Genomic DNA, 23,170 nt, shown 5'->3' with positions numbered 1-23,170 from the left:
GGTAAGCGTGAAATAAGAATGCAACTTAAAAAAAAAATGTAACATACAAAGTACAAAGTGTATGATATTAACTTATATTTATCTTTAATGAACTTATATATGATAGTAAAGCTACGTACGTATTGTTATAATTACATACAGATTCATATATTAAATGGTTGTTTACTAATTAAAGATCGCCATATCGAATTATAATTTGAACGCTGAATTAATATCAATGTACAAAGTACGATAGGTCTTCCATTTGGCACTAACTCTATAGAATTTCCACATGCCTTTACTCTTACGCAATGTATAATCCAAGTTGTCTCAAAATACCCAACTCACTATTCATTATCTCCCACATCACATACACTATATATTCCAATGTTTCCTCACTTTTTCCCTATCACTATTCTCTGCCACTTTCTCCTTCAGTGTTATGGTGCTTTAACTTTCTTCTTTGCGACGAATTATGCATAGAATTACACTACTTACAAAATTAATCGTAACACATAAATAACCTATGACACATTTTTTTTATTTCTTCGTAACTTCACCACTTATGTCTTTTTATTCTTACTCTATCTTTTTTTGCATAATTGTCTCTCTTTACGTCCTAATCTTCCTTTACTTCCCTCATTTTTTTGTAAAGTTATTATTATCTCCTCTTTTGATCTCCACTCTAGTCCTCCTACTCACCCTCTTGCGACTAGGCACGTCGCAACAACAACAACAACAACAACAACAATCCAGTATAAATCCTGCCGAGGGTGTTAATACACCCCGGCAAGTCATAACTCAAAATGGCTTGGAACCCGAGCTCGAGCTTGAGCAGGAGCAGGAGCCCAAACCTGAATTCGGTCTGAAGGTATTAGTAAAATGGAACGTGGGTGCGCCACTTGAGGTGATACATGAAGAAGAATCACAAAACGACGTGTTTTGGAATGCAAGAAGTATAAAGAGCTACCCATCACTTTTCAAATATTACGCGGATTCAGATTCAGATTCCAATAGCTGTTCATCACTATTAACAACATCCTTTGATGAAGAAGAGAAAGAAGGATTTATTGAGATAAATTTAGAAAATTATGAGTATAAGCATGGTGATAAGAATATCATTAACATGCTAATAATTAATCATTATAATTTAGATGATGAGGATAATTTAATTGAGATTGATATATCTTCCTATTGATGCAATTTAAATGGCCTGGCAAACAAGAGTCATGTACGACTATCAATTGAGTCTAGGGTTCCTGGGGGACTACGTCTAAAGTTGTCAATCACTTGTTAAAGTGGTCTTGCTAACATTTACGAGCATAAAATGGGAGTAGTACCTCTGTTTTATATTATTTGTAACGATTAGACATTTTTCCTCTTTACTTTATGTCAAATTGTTGTAAATAATTGGAAACGGAGGTAGTATGAGATGAGATCAGACAAATGGTAGATACAATAATAAACTCACAATATATAGTAATTAGTCATTGACTTAAAGATAAATTCAAGCTGACAATTGATTAAACAGTTGAAGAAAATCACCTCCATGATTTACAACTTTACAAGCAACTAGAGAGTTCGTTGAGGCATAGCCTTTCAAAACAGGTAAACAACATGTCAACACATATAAGTGTTCCATAAAGCGGATAAAATAAGAAAGAGTTTAACACTTCATAAGGTTACAGCCCTTACAGGGTTAATTCTCTTATAATAATTACCATATGGTTTAGGGATGAAACTTCCAGTTGCTTGTAGAGTGGATTTTCTCCCTTGGTAACAGGCACGGCCAAAACCCATAGGTGGCCCGAATTTGGGTGGGTTTGGGAAAACATCTTTATGCATATTTAATTGTTTTTTTTAACCAGGTCCAAGAAGCTCGTACAGCCCAGCCATTTTGGACACAAGCTTTTCAGCCCGGCCTGAGAAATGGGCTGATGTTTTGTCTTTAGCCCGGCCCAAATATAAGTACGGGCGGTTATCATCGACTAATTTTTTTGAATTTTGGCGGCGCTGTTTCTTATTCGATTTCCACATGTTCCGCATTGAGTTGCACATCTATTTTCTTTGGGCTTAAATTGTAATGTTAAGGGGCTTCGGCCCACTTTGTTGTCACTCCAGCCCAAATATTTGCACTCATTACCAATATTCTAGTTCCAATTCATTCTCTAGCCACCAACTAACTTAGTTAATCTCCCATCGTGACTTCTTCACCACATTAGAAGTGATCCTCGTACGAGATGATTGTTTCAGGCCGAAAAAATGTATGTATATACTCCTTGTATTTGGCTGTTTTATTTTTCTAGTCCAAATAAATCATAGTATAAGCAATTGTGTACATAGTTATTTCAATTCCATGCAATTTTGATTGCCATATTATATGAAAGAAAACCTTCCTTACAATCTTACAATTCCATATAGAACTCATAATTTAATTATTACGGAGTAGTATCTAATCATGATGGTTAAACATATGCTTTAACCCACACCCATTAAAGTGGTTAAATCATTGTTTATTAATATATATCAGAACTCATGTACAAACTCTCCAAAACCTACCTAAGCATAAAATAGTTTATACTTTTTGGAGATAATAATGAAGCTCTTTTTGACGGTGGTAGCTAATGTAGTTGACCCACTATTATGTTTCTTAGTCCTACATGACTACATGGTCTACATCAGCATATTGTACACTTGAAGTTGACATTGAGGCTGTTAGGGCCTATATTTAGGGTGTATATTGTATAGTTAACGGGCCTATTTCATGGACCCTAATCTCTTGTATAAATACGCTACTCTATAATCTAATGAAACTACGGAAAATCATTTCGTAATAGAGGCCATATTTGAAAAAACTAGCTTTGGTGAGTAACTCTTAGTTGTTGAGTGGTCGATAAGTTTAATCCTTTTGTAGTTTTTAAGGTTACATTCATATCAAATGAGTCAAATTTTGCTCAATGAATAAAGTATCTGTTAGTTATTGAGCAGAGAATAAATTCAAACGGTTGGCCTCTAAGATTTAAGTTTAATTAAACTCCTATCAAATGGACCAAATTTTGCTCGGTAGATGGAGTACAAATTCATCCACCCAAAAAAAAATAAAGGAAAAGCTACTTTTATATCTTTGCTGACCTTTTCATAGTTTCATCTCCCTTTCAAAGTTATAAACTTTTGAATGCAAAAACAATAAAAATGGTCACTTTGAAGATTGAGGACACCTAATTTTCCATATGTAGGGAGGGCCAACCACGTGATTGGTTTTGGTTGGAAGAACCAATACATCATATCTCTACCTCTTTTCTTTTCCATCTTTCTAATGCATGCATGCATCATGTTTGCTCATAATATTTTTATTACAGAGTATAATATATGTAGTGCGTTAATGTAATTTTATCGACCCAACTATATGTATAAATGTATAACCTTATTAATTGATGATTGAAGGTGTATTATTTTGCTAAGATTGAAACTTGTGTTGGAACTTTGGCCAAACATAATATTAAGACAATAATTATTACAATATAATTTGAAAAGAACATGCCCTTAATCTAGGAACTATAATAATAACAATAAAATAGTTACTCTGATCTATTTTCAAGTGTTTGTTTGATCTGGATTCTTGGGAGATTTTATATATATCCGATGAAATATGACAATTTCGCATTATACTTGCACACATAGTCATGTAGGGCCTTAATTGTTAGATTAATAAAGTAGTATATATGAAACCTCAATTTTTATTAGGTATCCTTAATAAGTTTTGTGAAGTAAAGGGAATGTGCACTTTATTTTCACCTATTTCAAGTCTAATAAGTTTTGATAAGTTTAGTTAAGTTTAGTTTAGAAAATTTAAGTTTTAATAAGGATTACGTAACTACAAATTACAACTAAAATAAGTTTAATAAGATAAATTAAGAATAAATCAGTTAAATTCATATAAATGAAAATCAGGTGAATATAACACACCTTAAGGCAAGCAAAAAGTTTTGTCTTATACAAACAACTACTTACAATTGATAGATATTATAGATAAATAATATTTGTCGGATATATTTGTATATTTTGTATCCTTATCTTTGTAGATCTCCTAACGTGATTAGGGTTGTGTCTCTATATATTATGATCAATGGTACACACTCCAATTGAAGAGTTTTCCGAATATAATCAACAATTCAAACTAACACATAATCAACTATATATCACTAACATCTACTTTAATTATTTGTATTAGACATATTAGCTAACTCCCAAACAAGGCCAAATCCGATCCCTCCTTATTTTCCACCTCCCTCCTCTTAAAGAACCTAACGCTCATTAACATAAACATCATTGATTTGATAAGATGCCTTCTTTTTTTCTACTCCCTCCGTCCCTAAATTACATTCCTCCTTTCTATTTTTGGTATTCCAAAATTACATTCCTCCTTTCTATTTTTGGTAAGTTTTTTTAGTAAATCAACTCTCTTTTTCTGTTTTATATTTAATGTTTTCTCACTCATCCTTACCTAATCTATAATTCATGTGCCAAATTACAATGAATATGATTGATTAAAATTTTTTAATTAAGAGCATGTGATTGGTCCTTTTTTTTGCAAAGGATTGATGACTTGTCATGAGTAATAACTAATTTATCTTTGTACTTCTCAATGCATTATCTAATTATTGTTATTTGTCTTATTCTTCCCTCCTTAATTCCCGTGTAAATTTCCAAAGAGGAATAAAACCGCCAAGAAGACAAGAATATATGGTATTTCACAAAGACACCGAGTACCTTGTAGGTATAATAGAATTCCCAAATGAGATGATCAACGGACATTAATTTGGCATTCCTTTCAATAAATTCATTATACACCCAATAGATTGAATGAGTAGTTGTACTTGTCTCGGAATCGAAGAGATAAATTGACCATATGCGTACTATCTATCCCATTATCTACATGTCCTTTTTATTGATCATTTATGAAGTATTGTTTTGCAAAGACTCAAACATGTGTTCAACATTTGGTCAAACTCTCAATTTTACAAAATTAGTACTCCGTAGTAGTTTCTGGTACTTCTATTTAAAAGCACTCGTCACTTTCACTCTTCAATATAATATTAATTAAAATTTTATTATTACTATCTTTATTTATTTTTTATTTTTTTACAAGATTATTGTAACTATCTTCTTCTCAAAACACAAGTATACACTATGGAGTACGCCCATAACTTTTGAAAATCACATTTTAAAATCTTTGATTGTATATATATATTCTTAGTACTCTATATAAGAGCAATTTATATAATTGGAATCTTGATAGATTTATCTAATCAATATCAATATGTACGTCTTATAAAAATTTACTTCTTATAACGTTATACGAAGTACTTTTTAACATATTTTTTATAACGTTATACGAAGTATCTAATACGAGTAATTTTTATAACGTCCATGAAGTATTATTCATTTTCATGCTTATAACTTAATACTCGGTACAGTACAACAAAGTTTGAAGAATTATAACCTATGTAAAAACATCAGGTTCTACGTGTCAAAAAAAAACATCAGGTTCTAACAACTATTTGAGGATACAATTTTCTTTAACTGAACCAGAAACGACTGTTGTACAGGTGTCCATTAAATTGAGTGTACATGGCATTAATTGAGTGGACAAGAAAGAAATGACTTATCCTTTGTGCCATCATAAATAAATATCTAAACTAAGTACTCTAAATTACAGTACAATAATAATAATCAGCGCTCAGAATATCAAAAGCTAATGTTTTCCAGCATCTTTTATCATAAGACAACTTTAATTCATGTCATAGAAAGATAAGTCTATCTACAACTACAAGATGGTTGAAAAGAACGCCAAAAGAACCAACTGATAGATAAGATATAGTGTTGCCTAGTGCCTACTATGCCTATAAGTTAAATCTATGGTACCATCCAATAAGAGTTTATGCTTAAAATATATCGAGATTGAAAGTGAAATTAGAAAATTCACTACTAGACATTACAAGTATATGAGAATGTTAATGTTGGTACTCCGTAATATATATGAGGATCATTGATGATATTGCCACGATACTCCGTAGTCCGTATCAACTTATACGAAGTATGTAAAATTCTACTCCGTATTTCGTATTTCTTAAAGACATAATGGTTGCATACTTGCATCCTATGACTATGGAAACTAATTATGGCACTCCTAAGGGCATGTTCATATTTACTGAATTGAGCTGAACTAAACTGAACTGAACTGATTGGAGCTGAACTAAACTGAACTGAACTGATTGGAACTGAACTGAACTGAACTGAATTGAGCTGAAATGAATATTTTATGTGAGAGGGAAATTAAGAGCTGAACTGAACTGAACTGAACTAAACTGATTGGAACTGAACTGAACTGAACTGAACTGATTGGAGCTGAACTGAACTGAACTGAACTGAAATTAAGTAAATGTGAACAGGCCCTAACTCCTAAATTTGATTTTGGCCTTGCTCTTGTGAGTAATCATAATAAGTATGATTGGTTGAGGACTTGAGCTGAGGAGTTCAATTATCTAATTCCATTTTCTTTATTTTATTATCAGACGTATGACTATCACCTTATCAGAGTGCTTTTAAATTATAAATATATAACATGACGGATTATTAGTTAATGTTATACTTATATAGTATATCAAATGACGATTTTACTAATTACAATAGGTGCTTAATTAACAAAGATCGATGTACATTTGACTCTATCAGTGAAAAAAAAAAAAAGCTTCCATTTGGCACTAACTCTTTGTCATTCCACATGCCTTTGCTCTCACGCTTTGAACAATCCAAAGTTGTCCCAAGACACTAAACCCAACTTCCACTATTCATTCCCCACATCACTATATATTCTAATGTTCCCTCACTTTTCCCTACTATCTTCTCCCACTTTCCTTTTGTGTCATGGGGCTTCCTCAACTTTCTTCTTTGCTAATAATGCTTGTTACACCATTTTCTCTTACAAATATTGTCATAACTAATAACCCATGACATATTTCTTATATTATTTCTTCACACCACCACCACTTAAGCCAACTATGTCTTCTTATCACTCCCTCTTTTCTTGCATTGTCTCTCTTTACACCTTAATCCTCCTTTGCTCACCTCATGTTTTCCTCAAATTGTTATCCTCCCCTCTTTTAGTTTCAACTCTAGTCCTCCTACTCGCTCTCTTGCGATTAGGCACGTCACAACAACAACAACAACAACAACCCAATATAAATCCAGCCGAGGGTGCAAGTACACCCCGGCAAGTCATAACTCAAAATGACTTGGAAACCAAGCTTGAGCCCGAGCCCGAGCATGAGCTTAATAAGGTGGAAACTGGCCCAATGCAAGAGCATAACGTGGTTAAAGCCCGTTCCAAAATTGAGCCCGGCCCGAAGCCGGAACATGAAACGTGTGATCCGGGTGAATCAGCTGAGATTCTTGATTCTTTTGCCAACCATGACCCGGAGAAGGAAAAGAGTCGGGCTGGGTGGGAGAGTTTGGATTGGGCTGAGCCCGAACCCGAGTTGGGCCCGAAGGGTTTCCTAGACTGGGACGTGGGTGCGCCACTTGAGGTGATATACGAAGCGCATGAGGGAGAGGAAGAGGGAGAAGAATCACAAAACGACGCGTTTTGCAAGGCAGGAATAATAAAGAGGTACCCATCCCTTTCTCGGTATTATCCGGAATCGGATTCGGGTTCGGATTCAGATTCATATTCGTATAGTTCTTCGTCGTTGGATGAAGAGGAAAGAGAAGGATTAATTGAGATTGCTTTAGATGATTATGGGTATAATTTTGGTGATAAGAAGATGGTTAACATGCTAGTGAAGCATAAATCAGGAGATCATAAAACAGTTTATCATAATTTTGATGATGAGGATAATTTAATTGAGATTGATATTTCTCCTACAAAAAATATGTCTGATTATCCTTGGTGAGTTTTTTTTTTCTTTTTATTTTAGTTGTATAATTTTGGTGTTAAATTCAAACATATAGTACGGAATTGATGTTACATGTTTTGCATGTTTCTGTTAATATATGCTAATTATTAATTAAGAGCTTGTAGAAAGTCGACACTCAATACTCAATAGGGCTTTTGAAAGGTATTGTGTTATTTTAGTTAAATTAATTTGTACTTTCATAATCACAATTGATAAAGTAGGGGATAGGATGTCCCCATCATCAAACGAAATATGTCATGCGTAATTTTCTATGATGCGATTTGACGTTTTAGGTTGTCTCTTACAAAATTTATTAGACTGATCTAACAACGTCTGTACGAGTACCTATATAATAAGGAATTAAGGACTTAAATGTTCATTAATGGCCCAATTGTGTACTACCTCCGGTTTCAATTATCTGCAACATAGGGGTATTATTTGTGAGATATAAAATATTCCTTTGTTGCAGATAATTGAAACCGGAGATAGTACATTACATTATATTGGTATGCACCACACATGAGATCACAACAATTGAGAAATGAGATTTGGCATAAAGTTGTTCATATTATCCTTAAACTCATAATCAATGTTAGATATTAAAAAAACGTTCTAAAAGAATTGGAGAACTGTTGGAAACAATTTTCTTCTCCACTTCTTTCTCATCAAGTTATTACTTATAATTATTGAAGATGTTATTCATACGAGATTTGAACATGTAACCTTAAATGCCTTATGACTAAGCGCCTGTTCTGATTTACTAAGCTAAATTGAACTGAACTGAACTGAACTGAATTGAAAATTTTATGAGTGGAGAAAATTAAGAACTGAACTGAAGTGAAATGAAGCTGAAGAGAACATGTCCTAAGCCACTTGATATTTTGTATTCTCTTTTGAAAACAAAGTATAATGTCGAAGTGAATGACAATGTGGATAAATTTTATTATAACCCTGTGTAATAATAACCAATTCAAATGCAAGTTATATTTTAAAGGGGAAAAAACTTCACATAAAATAATAAATTATTTACCATGTGTTAAATAGGATTTAATATCATAATTTTTTCCCTTTGGGATAATTCGGATTCGGAGAACAGTTCTGGATGCATGTAGTGGTTAGGTTCCAGTGACCTCCTAATTGTTGTTGTGGGGGATCGTACATAGGTCGTCCTTCATACCAAGTGTAATCTCAATCACTGCCACACCAACAACTAATTGGTATCTAATATTATATGGAGTAATATAAACACCCCTCTCCTCAATTTTCTCCTAGCCATTTAATAGAATTGCCAACTCACGAGTGTTTTGTATGTATAAAAAAAGGAAACATTTCAGTTAAAAGCTTAAAGTAATAATGGTTGAAGTTCATCAATTCATGATTGATTGGTTTTATATTCTACTTCCTCAGTTTCATTATAGTTGCAACGCACATTTTATCACGACATTTAAGAAAAAGTGGACATCACATGATATAATATACTTTAAATGGAGTTAAGTGGTTGTTATGAGTATAATCAAGTGGGTCATGTGATTTAAATAAAGGTAATAGTACAATTTTCACCATAAAAACCTTCCTTTTATAGTGTGTTGCAAACTTACAACTATTGTGATATTTCCATTTTAGAAAAGTGTTGCAAGTATAAAAAAAATTGGAGGAAGTATTAATTTAACAATAGTAATTAACATGTTCGCACAAAATAGTCTTCTAGATTGACGGCTCTCCTTAGTCTGAACAACTCTACCGGCTACCGCACCCTCAATTAAGCTTCCGTTGGCTTTGCCAATTTCAATGATTATTGGTTCAACACATTTAACAAGTTGAAGTTATGAATTGAAGTTGTAAAGAGCAACTTCCTTAGGGAACTAGAAATTCTAAGAGATAGTAACAATATAACACCAATTGTTTTTTTTTAAACCACCTGCGGATAATAATATCAATTGAGGTCAATTTCCGCCAAATTTAAAAGGCTTTGAGAAAAAGGGCTTAGGCAAGCAAGCTCATTACAATCTCTAGAATCCCACCTTGCGACATTATGAGCTAGAGCTAGTATTACCCGCACACTTAACATGAGAAATCAAAAAGGCAACAAAACAAGTAACCCTGCTGCAATACGGTTTGGTGGTATGTGGATGATATAACACCAATTAATTGTACATCTTTATATTCTTCAAAAAGAAAAAAAATGTATATCTTTATAAATAAAAAAAATGATACCGACAACTAATATTATTGATACAAACGATTACTATATATGACCAAATAGTTAAACAAATCACACAAACAAGGCCAATAATCTCTTGTTCTTTTATGAAATGATCTGATGGCATATAACACTAACACTATTCAAGGACGAAAAAACAAATTGCTAGGGAATTAGGGGAAAATATACACTATATATCGATCAATCATTATTGATTCATAATAAGTAATATATACTACACTATGATTATACTTGAGTCGACAAAAGAGATATTATTTCACTTTTCTTCTTTGTCGCTCCCGCAGTCATGTTGCTTCAATACTTCATAATAGAGAAATGATGTGGTTGTAAAACTTAAATGGTGACAATTGCTTCAAAGTAGACATTACAAATTTACAAGAGAAAGACATGAAAATGGAACGATTCATTTGTATATTTGTCTATTGTCTCTAGGAAAGCGACCTTTTGTTGTGGAAGCTTGCATTATTTTAGGGGTTTGAATATCTAATAACTATCATTTTGTTGAACGTCTATTCTAGAAATTATCAACCATGCATCCATTAAATCCAATCATGTATGTTTGAGCTTAAATTTATTAATTAATCCTATGATGAGGGAGAATGTCGAAGCTAATAAGTAAGCTTAATGAGTTCTTTTATAAACTTGAAAATAAATAAGAAGATAGTATTATAATTCATTAAATATAATTTGTGTATGAAGTTTCCCGTATCAAATTCAAGTGATTGTACGAAATATTATACCATCATGAAAACGCAGAATAACTCACTTTTAATACGTATTATGGTATGTTGTACTTGTTACATGCCACTCAATACTTGTGCACATAAGCACATACATTATTATCGAGTATGACTATATAGCAATAGGCCACTACAACATCAACAAATAATATATGAATATTTTTTGTACGAGATATGACTTACTACGTGTACATTTACCTACCAATTACGAATTACTCTCATCATCATCGTTTCTCAAAGTACTAATTAGAAAGTGACTCATTTTATGTTCATCATTAAGCACGAGAGTCGCCACAAATGACCAAAAGCATGGCCAATCGACCATAACCATAATGTTAGGGATATGATGGTTCCATGTTACAATTGTTGAATTACCAAGTCGCAAATTCTCCCCTTCAATCCTTCACAAAATGTTGGGGACATTACCAATCTAGATGAGGTGAACAGAACTACTACGTAAATGAAAGGTATGAATTTGTTTCCCACTTTTTAGGTTCCTTGGAAATTGAAATGCTCCTATTTGGCTAAGATGAATGTACATTTGGTTTATTCGAGAACCCAATTTTGGATTTGGCCCAACTTTTTATTTGGGCTATAAGCCATTCCCTTGGTAACATTTTTTTTTTTTTTTTTTTTTTTTTTTTTTTTTTTTTTTTTTTTTTTGAGAAGCTATGCTTGAACTCTTTTTAGCCCATCTTGAGTCTTGACTCGTAGATAATAGTCCACAACACTTAATTTTAATTAACCGTGATGTAACTCTCAAAGAATCGGTAGTGATTCATACTTTATTAGTGATGTGTATCAATGTATCATACAACTAGTGATTTGGAAGATGCAAAATGGATTGATTTTTATTATTCCTTATTGATAATCTAGGTGACTCACATATGAGAGTGTTGAAAAATAACTTATATATGAGTTAAGATTAGTTACCCCATCTGATCCTCATTTTATTTAAAGATAAATGTAGGTTAAGCTTGTCACGTGGTTGGTTAGACTCAGTTGCATGGACTTGTGTACGATTAATGAAAATTTCTTAATAATAATTTAACATGAGACTTCAGAAAAATACAATACTCTCTCTATCACAATTTAGTTTTTACATTTACAATGAAACAATAATTTTTTTTTTTTTAACTGAATGTAAGAGAGAGTGGATCAAAACCTTTTTTATAGTAAAAATACATATGTATTTTATATTAAAATAGCTTTGGGAGTTGGGACTTCTTCTAAAACACAATAATAACAACATAAGATAAAACAAAAATGAAAGTATTATAACTAAATTGGAGCAAAGTAAAAAAAAAACTAATATTTAAACAAAAATGCGCTAAACTTATACGTAGGACCGGAGTATTATATTTCGATTTTGCACAAAAGTACAATACACCCCATTATATGACGTATTAAACTTGTATAAGTACTTTAGCACATGAGAATCATTATAGTTCGGAATATTCTTTGACAATTATATAATTAAGCATAACAATCAAAATTGACTAATCTTAATAAAATAATTCCTACTATTGCTAATTAAAAACTATTCGTATAAAGAATCCAAAATAGTGAACGAGTAGATTAGGTTGATGCTGAAGAACATGGCTTTAATACAATTTTGACACCTTCTATTTCCTGTCAAGTGTCAACGTACTCTTTTATTCTTTACGCCAACTTTTCCTTACCACTAAATCGGAGAGCATAAATATATTCCAGAAACTCCAAACTAAAACGGGTCAAAGGTCAAAGGTCAAAGACAGAAAGTACTTACGTTTTGTTTCAACCGTTGGTTGGTTTGTCAATAATTAATCGTGGCCGTCAATTCAGACTGAAATTAAACTTTACTCCGTAGTATTTTATTGTTTTTGTAATCACCGCCACCTTTGTTTCTCTAACTTAATAAACACATGGCATTTTTATGGCAATGTGAAAATAGAGAAATATATGGGGGAGAATATATGAGATTTGGTGTCCTACTCAATTACACAAAGTTGTTAGAAATACGGAGTATTTCATTTTTATTATACTTGTAGTTATTATTATTTATTTTTTTTTTATTTTTTTTTTTGAGAACATACTTGTATATATTGTGTTATACAATACTTGTAAAATATACAATTAGTAATATAATCCTACGTATTTTGAACATTTAAGTATTTAATTTAATTTTCTATCAGTACATAAGTTGATCATAATACATAGGCATTCTAAAGTTAATAACCATCATCACTTTATCACTGTTACTCCTTAGTCTTTATGAACTTGATGAAGAAATTCGAGCATTTTTTCTCTTATAATAAGAATGATTATTAAGGTTCAACTATAAATTATAAAAACTTAGAGAATAAACTCAATATGAAACATATCAGCCAACGAGAAAAATATATAAATCAGCTAACGAGTAAAATATATCAGCCAAGTCTCCCGTACTAAACAATTCGTGCATTCGTACGCAATACCTTCTCTCATTATTTTTTGCTCTTTTTTCTCCAAGTTGAGTAGAATCTTCGCAAACGCACCGTATAAGGTGTTGTATAATATACGGTGTATCTTTAACTGGCAAATGCCACGCGTAACAATTGTCTTGCGCACCAAGCCAAGGCTGATTTATGACCAAATAAAAAAGTAAATAAAAAAGCGACTTCATCACGTTCATTTTACACCAAATTCTTTTCCCATTTTATTGGTTCGCCTCTCTTCTCACGCTAAACGTCATTTTTTGCTCTCTCCTTCTCCAAACTTCTGGTAAGGAGCCCTAAATCTCTCTCTACATTCTCCACCTCTTACTTTCTCTCTCTAACTGTAACAATGGCGTTCTACGAAAAAGTTTCTAGAACCTTCTACAATTATCCTTCTCTTTCCAAGCTTCTTGTCGTCGTTACCGTCAGGTATTACGTCCTCTGTTTCTTAGTGCTCTGTTACTCTTTTGGTATTTGATTTGGTGCTTTAGCTTCAATTTTGAACTCGTGATTTGATTTCGTTAATTTAGTATTCTGTTCGATTATTATGTTGAAAATTCTGTTGAATTTGATGTATGTTGATTGAATATTGCGATTGTTTTTGGTGAATTCGTTAGCAATATCGTCATGTCGTGATTTCGAATTCTGTGATTTTGCGAAGCGTATGAATCAATTTTTGTTGTATTTGGTTAACTTTTGAGAATTCTGTGGTGATCGTATACTTGATGTTGAATGTTTGTCGTATTCCTGTTTATTTTGATCTTTCTGTTAGCATAATTTACTAAATTTGGATTTATGGCAATGTGACGTGTTAATTCTTTGTTTTGTCTGCGAAAAAATGTTAACCTAACACTACTGATTAACCCGATACTACTAATCTAGCATTGCTTGCCTTTGATTTGAAGGACTGAGAAGCATAACATTTGGATGTTACTAATTTAAGTTTGAATTTTGGAGGAAATCAGAGATTTCGAGTTGAACTGTTAGATCTATGACCTTACGAAGTCTTTAGACAAATAGATTTTGCCACAAATAAAAGAAGTTATAGGTGATCCTTTCTTAGCATATCATAATTTGTCAGTATATATTGTCAATTTGTGGCTGTTTAGTTAAATTATGCTTTGAAATGATCATAAATGGATATTACAACTCATATTTCGAAAGATTAGGATATTATCAAGCTTAATTTTTGGAATGGTGATGATCATGATCATTGATTCATTGTCCATAGTATTTGATAATGTGTTTGGCCATTTATCATTGATAGTATTACTCCTTTGATCTAGTATTAAACATATGTAATGTCATGCTTGACAATGACGGATCATGTCGTAGTTAGGTCTCTCTTCAAAACGTGCAAACTAGGAGTTGAAAGTATATAGTCTTAAACTGCCAATTATTGGAAGAAATTGAACAGGCCATTTTAGGTTCAAGTTTTGTATATCAAAACAGCTGCGTTTGACACTGCTTAATGATTTTACAGACGACTCTTGGATGATATACTTTCTTTTCCTAGATATTTAAGGAAGTAGTAATTAAGCTTCATGCTAGCTTGTCTGTTTGACTCTTAATTCTTAGATTTAAGTTATAGATTTGGTGAAATTGATTGATAATGAAATGTGTTTTGAGTTACTTGTATAATGCTAGTGTGCTTGGTGAATTAAGGTAGAGGTTTGAGTCACTTTAGTTGGCTGTCTTTCTGATCTGTTTTCTAATCCTAGAAGTATGCAAATTAAGTTGAATCATGAGTTGTACTTTCATTATGCTCTGTGGTCCTTGCTCTAGCCTGTCATATATTTTTTTTTTGATTTAAACAAGGTGTGGCTAATATATACTCTTACTTTGCTTCATTAGTTTACTTAGTCAAGGTACGTGTGCTGTTGTGTTTTGCATTCTGCACAAAGCTTATGCATAACCCACAAGATATGGTGTGTTTTAGCTGAACAAGTCTAATATTTTTCTCTGTTTTGTACTTTCAGTTACCTATGATGATGTATTGAACTTATTTTCACAAACAAAGTCTTGTGTCTAATATTGTTTTTTGTAATTTATTTTGTCCCTGCTTACACATTTTCTTAATTGATGCTGTTCTCTCTGTTAGTGGAGGTGCTGGTGGAGGTCTTTTGGCTTATTCAGATTCAAAGCCACACAATGTTGAAAATGCTGTCATTTCACCTGAAGCTCAAAACAAGAAAAAGAAGGTGGTGGTTCTTGGCACTGGCTGGGCTGGAACTAGTTTCTTGAAGAATCTGAAAAATCCTGATTATGACGTTCATGTCATAAGCCCTCGTAATTACTTTGCATTCACCCCTTTGCTACCTAGTGTCACTGTTGGTACAGTTGAAGCCCGTAGTATCTGTGAACCAATTCGCAAAATGGTTAAGAAGGTAAAGAAAACAGAATTTCAGAATGCCTGTCTGATTAATTTCCAGAGCTTTTTTTTTTTTTTTTTTCATGTCCTGATACTTTGATTTTCCAGAAAGATGTTAGTGTTAGCTACTGGGAAGCTGAATGTCTCAGTATAGATCCTGTAAGCAAGAAAGTAAAATGTCGATCTACTCAGAATGCTGATTTGAATGGGAAAGCTGATTTTTTTGTGGACTATGACTACCTAGTTATTGCTATGGGAGCTCGTTCTAACACATTCAACACTCCTGGTGTAGAGGAGAATGCCCATTTCTTGAAGGTACATGATTAAAGGATGCAATCTCTTTTTCAGAACTGTGCAGTTTTATAATTAGCAGGCCCTATTGTCTGAATCAATTTGTCTTAGCAAGTCTAGTTTACCAGAAAATCGTTGAGGTTTGTGAAATAACAGAATAACTGTGTTTCAATTACAGGAGGTGGAGGACGCTCAAAAGATCCGTCAGAGTATCATTGATTGCTTTGAGAAGGCCGCCCTCCCCACACTTAGTGATGAAGAGAGGAAGAGAATTCTCCATTTTGTTGTTGTTGGAGGTGGTCCAACTGGTGTTGAGTTTGCTGCAGAACTTCATGACTTTGTCAATGATGATCTAGTGAAGTTGTATCCCAAGGTTAAAGACCTTGTGAAGATAACACTGTTGGAGGCAACAGATCATATATTGAACATGTGAGCTCATTCTTTTCCCATTTGGACGCAATAGTGGTTTCTCTATTATGTTACAGATGATAAGCAGATGCCATTGCTTGTTCTTGGATAAGTTTTTTCTGTAGTGTCTATGGAAAATGACATATTTCCTTGTACATTTAAGCATGGTTGAGCTGAGCTTTGACAAATCTAACTTATTATAACTAAATAGTGTAAAGGATATCAAATTGGGTGAAACTGGACATTGGACAAACATGTTGAAGCCATAGAAGACTACCAAATACATTCGACTGTTGTGGTCGCAACATATATGAGTTTGTTTCCCATATGGATAATAACAGTATTAGTAAAAATGTGGCTGATTACTCTCCCTTGCCCAAAATTTTTCTCAGCTTGTTGAAATTGTACTGATCTGATTCCTAGTCTGTGTGTGCTGTTATAATGTTTTTTTAATTCTCTTTTGCAGGTTTGATAAGAGAATTACAGCATTTGCTGAGGATAAGTTCCACAGGGATGGTATCAATCTTCAAACTGGGTCAATGGTCGTGAATGTCACTAACAAAGAGATATCAACCAAAGCACTCAAGAATGGCGGGACAATATCCTCCATGCCATATGGAATGCTGGTCTGGTCTACTGGCATTGGAGCTCGTCCAGTGATAATGGACTTCATGAAGCAAATTAATCAAGTATGTTTTCTTTAAGACTCCAACTATGTTTTATTTTTTTATTTTTTTTTATTGAAGCAAATTAATCAAGTGTACAGATATTTTCACTGATGTAACCAAGTGCATCTTTCTAATTTGCACTTTCTGGGTCCGTCTTTGATCTAAAGCACATGAATTCTAATTTCTGTTTTGCATATGCAGGGCAAAAGGCGTGCCTTGGGAACTGATGAGTGGCTTAGAGTGGAAGGAACTGACGAAATATATGCATTGGGTGATTGTGCAACCATAGTCCAGCGCAAAGTCATGGTACAATTACTATAGCCATTTTCTGCACTTTAATCTTATGTTTGAAGAAGTTGTATTTGCAACCAGTTGTTATAGAACAGAAATGATAAGATTATCGACACTGTTAAGTTTCTTGTTGATCTCCTTATGCACCATGCAGTAATCTCCTATCTTAAAGTTGGTTGAATTGTATTTTACAGGAAGATATTGCAGATATATTCAAGAAGGCTGACAAGGATAATTCTGGAACTCTTACTGTAAAAGAAATGCAGGAACTGGTTGATGACATTCTGGAAAGATACCCCCAAATTGAACTTTACCTCAAGAACAGGAAGCTGAAGAGTATTGTTGATTTGATGAAGGAAGCCAAAGGAGATGCAACCAAGGAATCCATTGAATTAAACATTGAAGAATTCAGATCAGCTCTCTCACAAGCTGACTCTCAAATGAAGAACCTTCCAGCAACTGCCCAGGTGCAACCTCGTCCATCAGATTTCACTAAATTATGCTGTGAATATTTGTCTTGTTCCTGATTCTCGTTTTATATTATTTGTGAAACTGCAACACAGGTTGCTGCTCAGCAAGGTACCTATCTGGCTGACTGTTTTAATCGTATGGAGGAGTGTGAAAAGAACCCTGAAGGCCCTATCAGAATCAGAGGAGAAGGTCAACATCGGTTTAAGCCTTTCAGGTATGAAGCTGCTTTACTATTTTTTTCTTTTCTCCACCTATACTTTTCTCAGTTCTCACCCATGCTTGAACACTTTGGCCATCTCAAGAGAGACAGACTCACCCTAACAAAATGTAGTTGCAACTTACTAGTTAATGTGAGTATTGTATTCTAGCAAGGTTGTATAGTTAATTTATGGTAGATAATATCTTTTAGTCTGTATAGAGAATATCGAAAGTGCACAAATGCTGAGTGTCTGTAGGCACACGATTCATGCCCCCAGACTTTTTAATGTTGGCACCTTGGCGGGGTCGTTGAGGTCTTGATTCAACACTCACTGCTCCCTTGGGGGGCCATGGGGGCATTGTTAATTTAACCTCTGCCCACTACTTCATTGATCTGAAATCTTACCTACAAGGCAACAACTGAAACAATTTTAGTGGGCGAATAAAGCATAAAATCTCAATTGCAGTTGGATGTATGTGACTCTGACTTTACATTTTACGGCTATTTCACCAAATGCCACTGAGCAATTTAAAAATTCACCAAATGCCATCGGACTTTTCAGAATTCACCAAATGCCATCCAGTTTTTAAAAAATTCACCCGGTGCCATTAATGACCAACGACTGTTAACTCCGTTAGTAATTAGGGGTTAATTTGACACGTGTCATGACATAATTGAACCATTTATCTTAATTCATAAAAATTAAAAAAAAAAAAAAAGTTACAAAAAAAAAAAAAAATTAAAAAAAAAACCCCAAATTTTCCCAGCCACCCCGACCACCGCCAAACCCTAACCCCTCCCCTCATCTCGCCGGAAAACGGCCGGTCACCACCGGAACCACCAACAATCGGCCGGCTGACCCTGTAGCTCCCCACCTGACCCACCGCCGACCCCCAAAACCTGCCTCACAAACTGTCCCAACCCCATAAAACCGCAAACACCCACCCCAAAAACCACCCACACAGCCGCCCCGACCCTAATAACCACCAGTAAAAAGCCCCTCCTCCCTTCTCCCACCGTCGAAACGACCGATTTTAAGTGTAGGTAAAGGGAGGAGGGGCTTTTTGACGGGGTGTTTTTGGGGTCGGGGCGGATGTGTGGGTGGTTTTTGGGGTCGGGACGAGCAACGTGGGTGGTTTTGGGGGTCGGCGGTGGGTCAGGTGGGGAGCTACAGGGTCGCCCGGCCGATTGTTGGTGGTTCCGGTGGTGACCGGCCGTTTTCCGGCGAGATGAGGGGAGGGGTTAGGGTTTGGCGGTGGCTGGGAAAATTTGTGGTTTTTTTTTTTAATTTTTTGTTTTTTTTTTTAATTTTTATGAATTAAGATAAATGGTCCAATTATGTCATGACACATGTCAGATTAACCCCTAATTACTAACGGAGTTAACGGCCGTTGATCATTAATGGCACCGGGTGAATTTTTTAAAAACTGGATGACATTTGGTAAATTCTGAAAAGTCTGATGGCATTTGGTGAATTTTTAAATTGCTCAGTGGCATTTGGTGAAATAGCCGTATATTTTACTGTCTACGGTATGAGAGTATGATCTGGTTTTGATGCCATTCTGATTGTTTTATCATGTTAGTGTTCATGATTCAGGGTTGAGTTGTATAAACTAAGGCAGTGACGGTTTATATAGTTTCTCCATGTCATTCAGAAGTAAATTGGCATGATTTACTGCATAGTCATGATTCATGAATTATGTAGTGAGTTTGGTGCTGAAATCTGTTTTGGTCACAGGTATCGGCATTTTGGTCAATTTGCTCCACTGGGAGGAGAACAAGCTGCAGCTCAGCTTCCTGGAGACTGGGTGTCCATTGGACACAGCACTCAGTGGTTGTGGTACTCTGTGTATGCCAGGTACAACATTTATAAATTGCTTCCCTCTTCAACCCATTCATGTTTCTTATATACGAAGTATATATAATTCATCATATAGGACATGTACCGAGTAAAATACTGATATCAAGTTCTCTTCTGAAATTTCAGCAAACAAGTCAGCTGGCGTACAAGAGCTTTGGTGGTTGGAGACTGGTCAAGACGTTTCATGTTTGGCCGGGACTCAAGTCGTATCTAGATCTGCCTAATGTTGGATTGCTCTAGGCTCTGATAGTGAACAACATTCGTATTAATACCCAAAAACAATACTTTAATCACACGTGCATTCACGTGTCGCCATTGGAGGTAGCAAAATTTTGTCTAAATATATTGATTCATATTTTTTTGGCCCTCTTAGAACACTAGAACATACAAGTAAATGTTGATGATCGATACAAGCTACAAACAAAGTGAGAGAGATCGGATGCACAAGCTGAAGTTTACTGTAATAAATAATGCAGGGTTCCACAATTTTTGGGTTTTGTTAATGGAAATTATTAGTAATTTGCCAACAAATTTTGAAGATCATACTGTTTAATTTTGAGATGCAAATTGTATGCTACTAGTCTTGTGTTACGGAGTATGTAAATTGCACAGGTGCGGGAAGAGTGTTCATTCACTTCATTAGGCTTTATAAAGTTGCAAGTTCTACGTATCATGTTTTATGAAATAATGCTGAATGTTAATGGGCTCAAGTTTTATACAAGTATGATTTGATGCTATATTCTGTTAAAAAATAGAGGGTTTATATATGCTGGATTAGGTGTACTTGGGTGTTGTGACTGGACCTTGTCAAAAAGGTTGATTAGGCTTCTTTGGGTGTTGACCCAATTGGGAATGACTGATTTTTGGGTTAAAGCTTATGGAACAATAGGTGTAGATATTTGATGGCCACTTTTTTAACCATGCCGTAATGCTCCTAATCTGGAAGTCGTGTAATTCCAAATTTTTTTTATTTTTATTTTTATTTTTTTTGTAAACATTTTTATACTACTTATGCCGTTACTTTTTATTTGAATACCTATGTGTAATCTTGATAGAAAAGTATTTCTAGACAAATGTAACAAGATTTCACGTGATTATATTTTTTGTTAACTAAATCATGAAGGCTAGTTAAAGTTAAAGTGTTGCAAGTAAAAAGAAGAGAAAGCAGACCAATAGTACTTTATCATCACAATCCTGGGTGATTTTAATGATTTAAGGTTGGGGAAAAACATAGTGATATGGGATTTTCGACTCAATGCTCATGTTTGGTACGAGTAAGAGTATTTTAAAAGTTGAAAACAGATTCGATTAAATTATTATCGTTATTAAGTGTTTGGTTAGAAGACTTGGGTACTCCCTCCGTCCCTAAATTACATTCCTATTTCTAGCATTTATCCCTCACATAATAGAGGAAAACAGGAATGTAATTTAGGAACGGAGGGAGTAACAATAATTATCATTATCTTTTTTTTTTTTTTTGGTGCTTTTTTTTGGTGCTAACGTGGGGCAAGCCCCAAATAATTACCATTATCTAAGGATAATGGTTTCCACTCATTTGTTATCTCTCTAAAAGCTAAGGTAACAATTCTTATCCCCCTCAACAAAAATAATGAGGGTTAGGTTTATATGATTCATTTTCATGTTTAAACCAAACAAATGAAAAGCTAACGGTTAAATGATTCTTTTTCTTCTCCTTATTCGTTTCCTTTCCACTCCATTTCCAAGATTCATCCCAAATGCCCCCTCAATGCATTTTTTTTTTTTTGAAACCCCCTCAATGTATATTTATTTATCAACGACTTATAATTATTATCATTAATAGCTAATGATATAATAATTAAAGCCTTGTTTTGTTTGCCTTATGTTAACTTATTTCATAAATAGTAAGTTTAGATTAGATAAGTTTAGGATATATAAGTTCTGATAAAGGTTACTTAAGTTCAAATTACAACTGAAATAAGTAGAATAAAACAATTAACCTACATATGTTGTACGCTGTAATAAAATAGAAACATAAGTATTTTTAAGAGAATGTTGTAATATAATTGGGAATACTTTTTTTTGCTACACGCCTACACCAACAATTCTAGCTATATTTCAAACTTCAAACTTTACTCCCTTCATTTCAAAATAATTGATTTAGGTTCTTAAGAGTTACTCCAATATTCCTTGCATATTATCTTTGACTTAAGAAATCTTATTAGGTCAAGGGATGACTCTTTCAACATCCTTCAAGCTATTATATTAATAATATTGGTCTAACTAATTCTTGCATTAAAGAAATACAAGTAGCTCAAATGTTCAATACCCATTAATATGTTGCAGGGTTCCTATCGAATTACATGAAAGCATTACTCTATTATCAACACGAAGACATCAAAAGTGTAATGGATCCTTGTCACATCCTCAACATACATCAATAATGTCTATTATGAAATTAATAGAGTTGAAGGCTTTCTTACATCTATTACACATCAAATTTCAAGCCGTTACAATCAATGAAGGACATACTATGTATATGTGAGTTTCTTTATTAATACTCGGCGATATTTGATCATGAGAGAAGACGATCCTAAATATGTTGTATCTTACCGTAATACTTAATTTTTTCTATAAGAATCGAGAAAAATATAATGAAGGCGACGTGGTTTAACTGTAGAGGAGATTGATTTATTTTGTTATCAATCATCTAAATCTTAGTCTCCCTATAGTAGCCTTACATAACTGAAAATGATGCGTTATACTTATTTTAATGACAAAAAAGCTTATCCCTGCACTAATAATTCTCTATTGTGTGTGTGCTGTGCGCCTGTGCATGAACTACTAGTATTTGCCGTTTACTCATAACTGGTGTCGACAGCTCAATTTTTTGGAATAATTGTGTCAAACTCTCTTACTCCCTCCTTGTTTTTTTAAATGATACATATTGACCGGCACATAGTTTTAGGCAATTTAATTGACTTAAATAAAATAAGAGGTAAGTGGGATAGTGGAGTATTAAAAAATTGTTAAAGAAACATAGTGGGGTTAATAGTTTATTGAAAAGTAATATATGTGAGAGGAAAGATATAATAAAAAAGTAGTAGTGGATTTGGGTGGGGACCATGAAAGGAGAGAGATATAATATTTTAATGTATTGTTTTGCCAAAAAAGGAAATGTATCACTTAAAAAAACACGGCCGGAAATGGAAAATGTATCACTTAAAAAAAACACGGAGGGAGTATTACTAATTTAGCACCATTTAATTCATTTATTCCA

The 23,170-nt window shown here is 33.8% G+C and overlaps 2 protein-coding genes across 2 annotated transcripts; both read left to right on the top strand.

Moving 5' to 3' along the window:
- Positions 1-6,690: 6,690 nt before the first annotated feature.
- On the top strand, positions 6,691-8,049 carry LOC145612365 (uncharacterized). Its single transcript, XM_081667741.1, has one exon. It carries the CDS (start codon positions 6,990-6,992, stop codon positions 7,929-7,931), a length of 942 nt encoding a protein of 313 aa, XP_081523867.1. The 5' UTR covers positions 6,691-6,989; the 3' UTR covers positions 7,932-8,049.
- Positions 8,050-13,566: 5,517 nt separating this feature from the next.
- On the top strand, positions 13,567-20,579 carry LOC145610261 (external alternative NAD(P)H-ubiquinone oxidoreductase B2, mitochondrial-like). Its single transcript, XM_081665571.1, has 10 exons — positions 13,567-13,780; positions 15,453-15,738; positions 15,831-16,037; positions 16,192-16,442; positions 16,888-17,110; positions 17,291-17,395; positions 17,575-17,847; positions 17,944-18,065; positions 19,789-19,908; positions 20,038-20,579. The coding sequence occupies exons 1-10, from the start codon at positions 13,701-13,703 to the stop codon at positions 20,123-20,125; spliced, it is 1,755 nt and encodes a 584-aa protein (XP_081521697.1). The 5' UTR covers positions 13,567-13,700; the 3' UTR covers positions 20,126-20,579.
- The last annotated feature ends 2,591 nt before the right edge of the window (positions 20,580-23,170 follow it).

This window comes from Chenopodium album, chromosome 24 (genome assembly GCF_948465745.1).
Source record: "Chenopodium album chromosome 24, dcCheAlbu1.1, whole genome shotgun sequence".
Lineage (NCBI taxonomy): Eukaryota > Viridiplantae > Streptophyta > Magnoliopsida > Caryophyllales > Amaranthaceae > Chenopodium > Chenopodium album.
The sequence above is the reverse complement of the archived record's forward strand: the minus strand, read 5'-3'. Positions and strand labels throughout refer to the sequence as shown.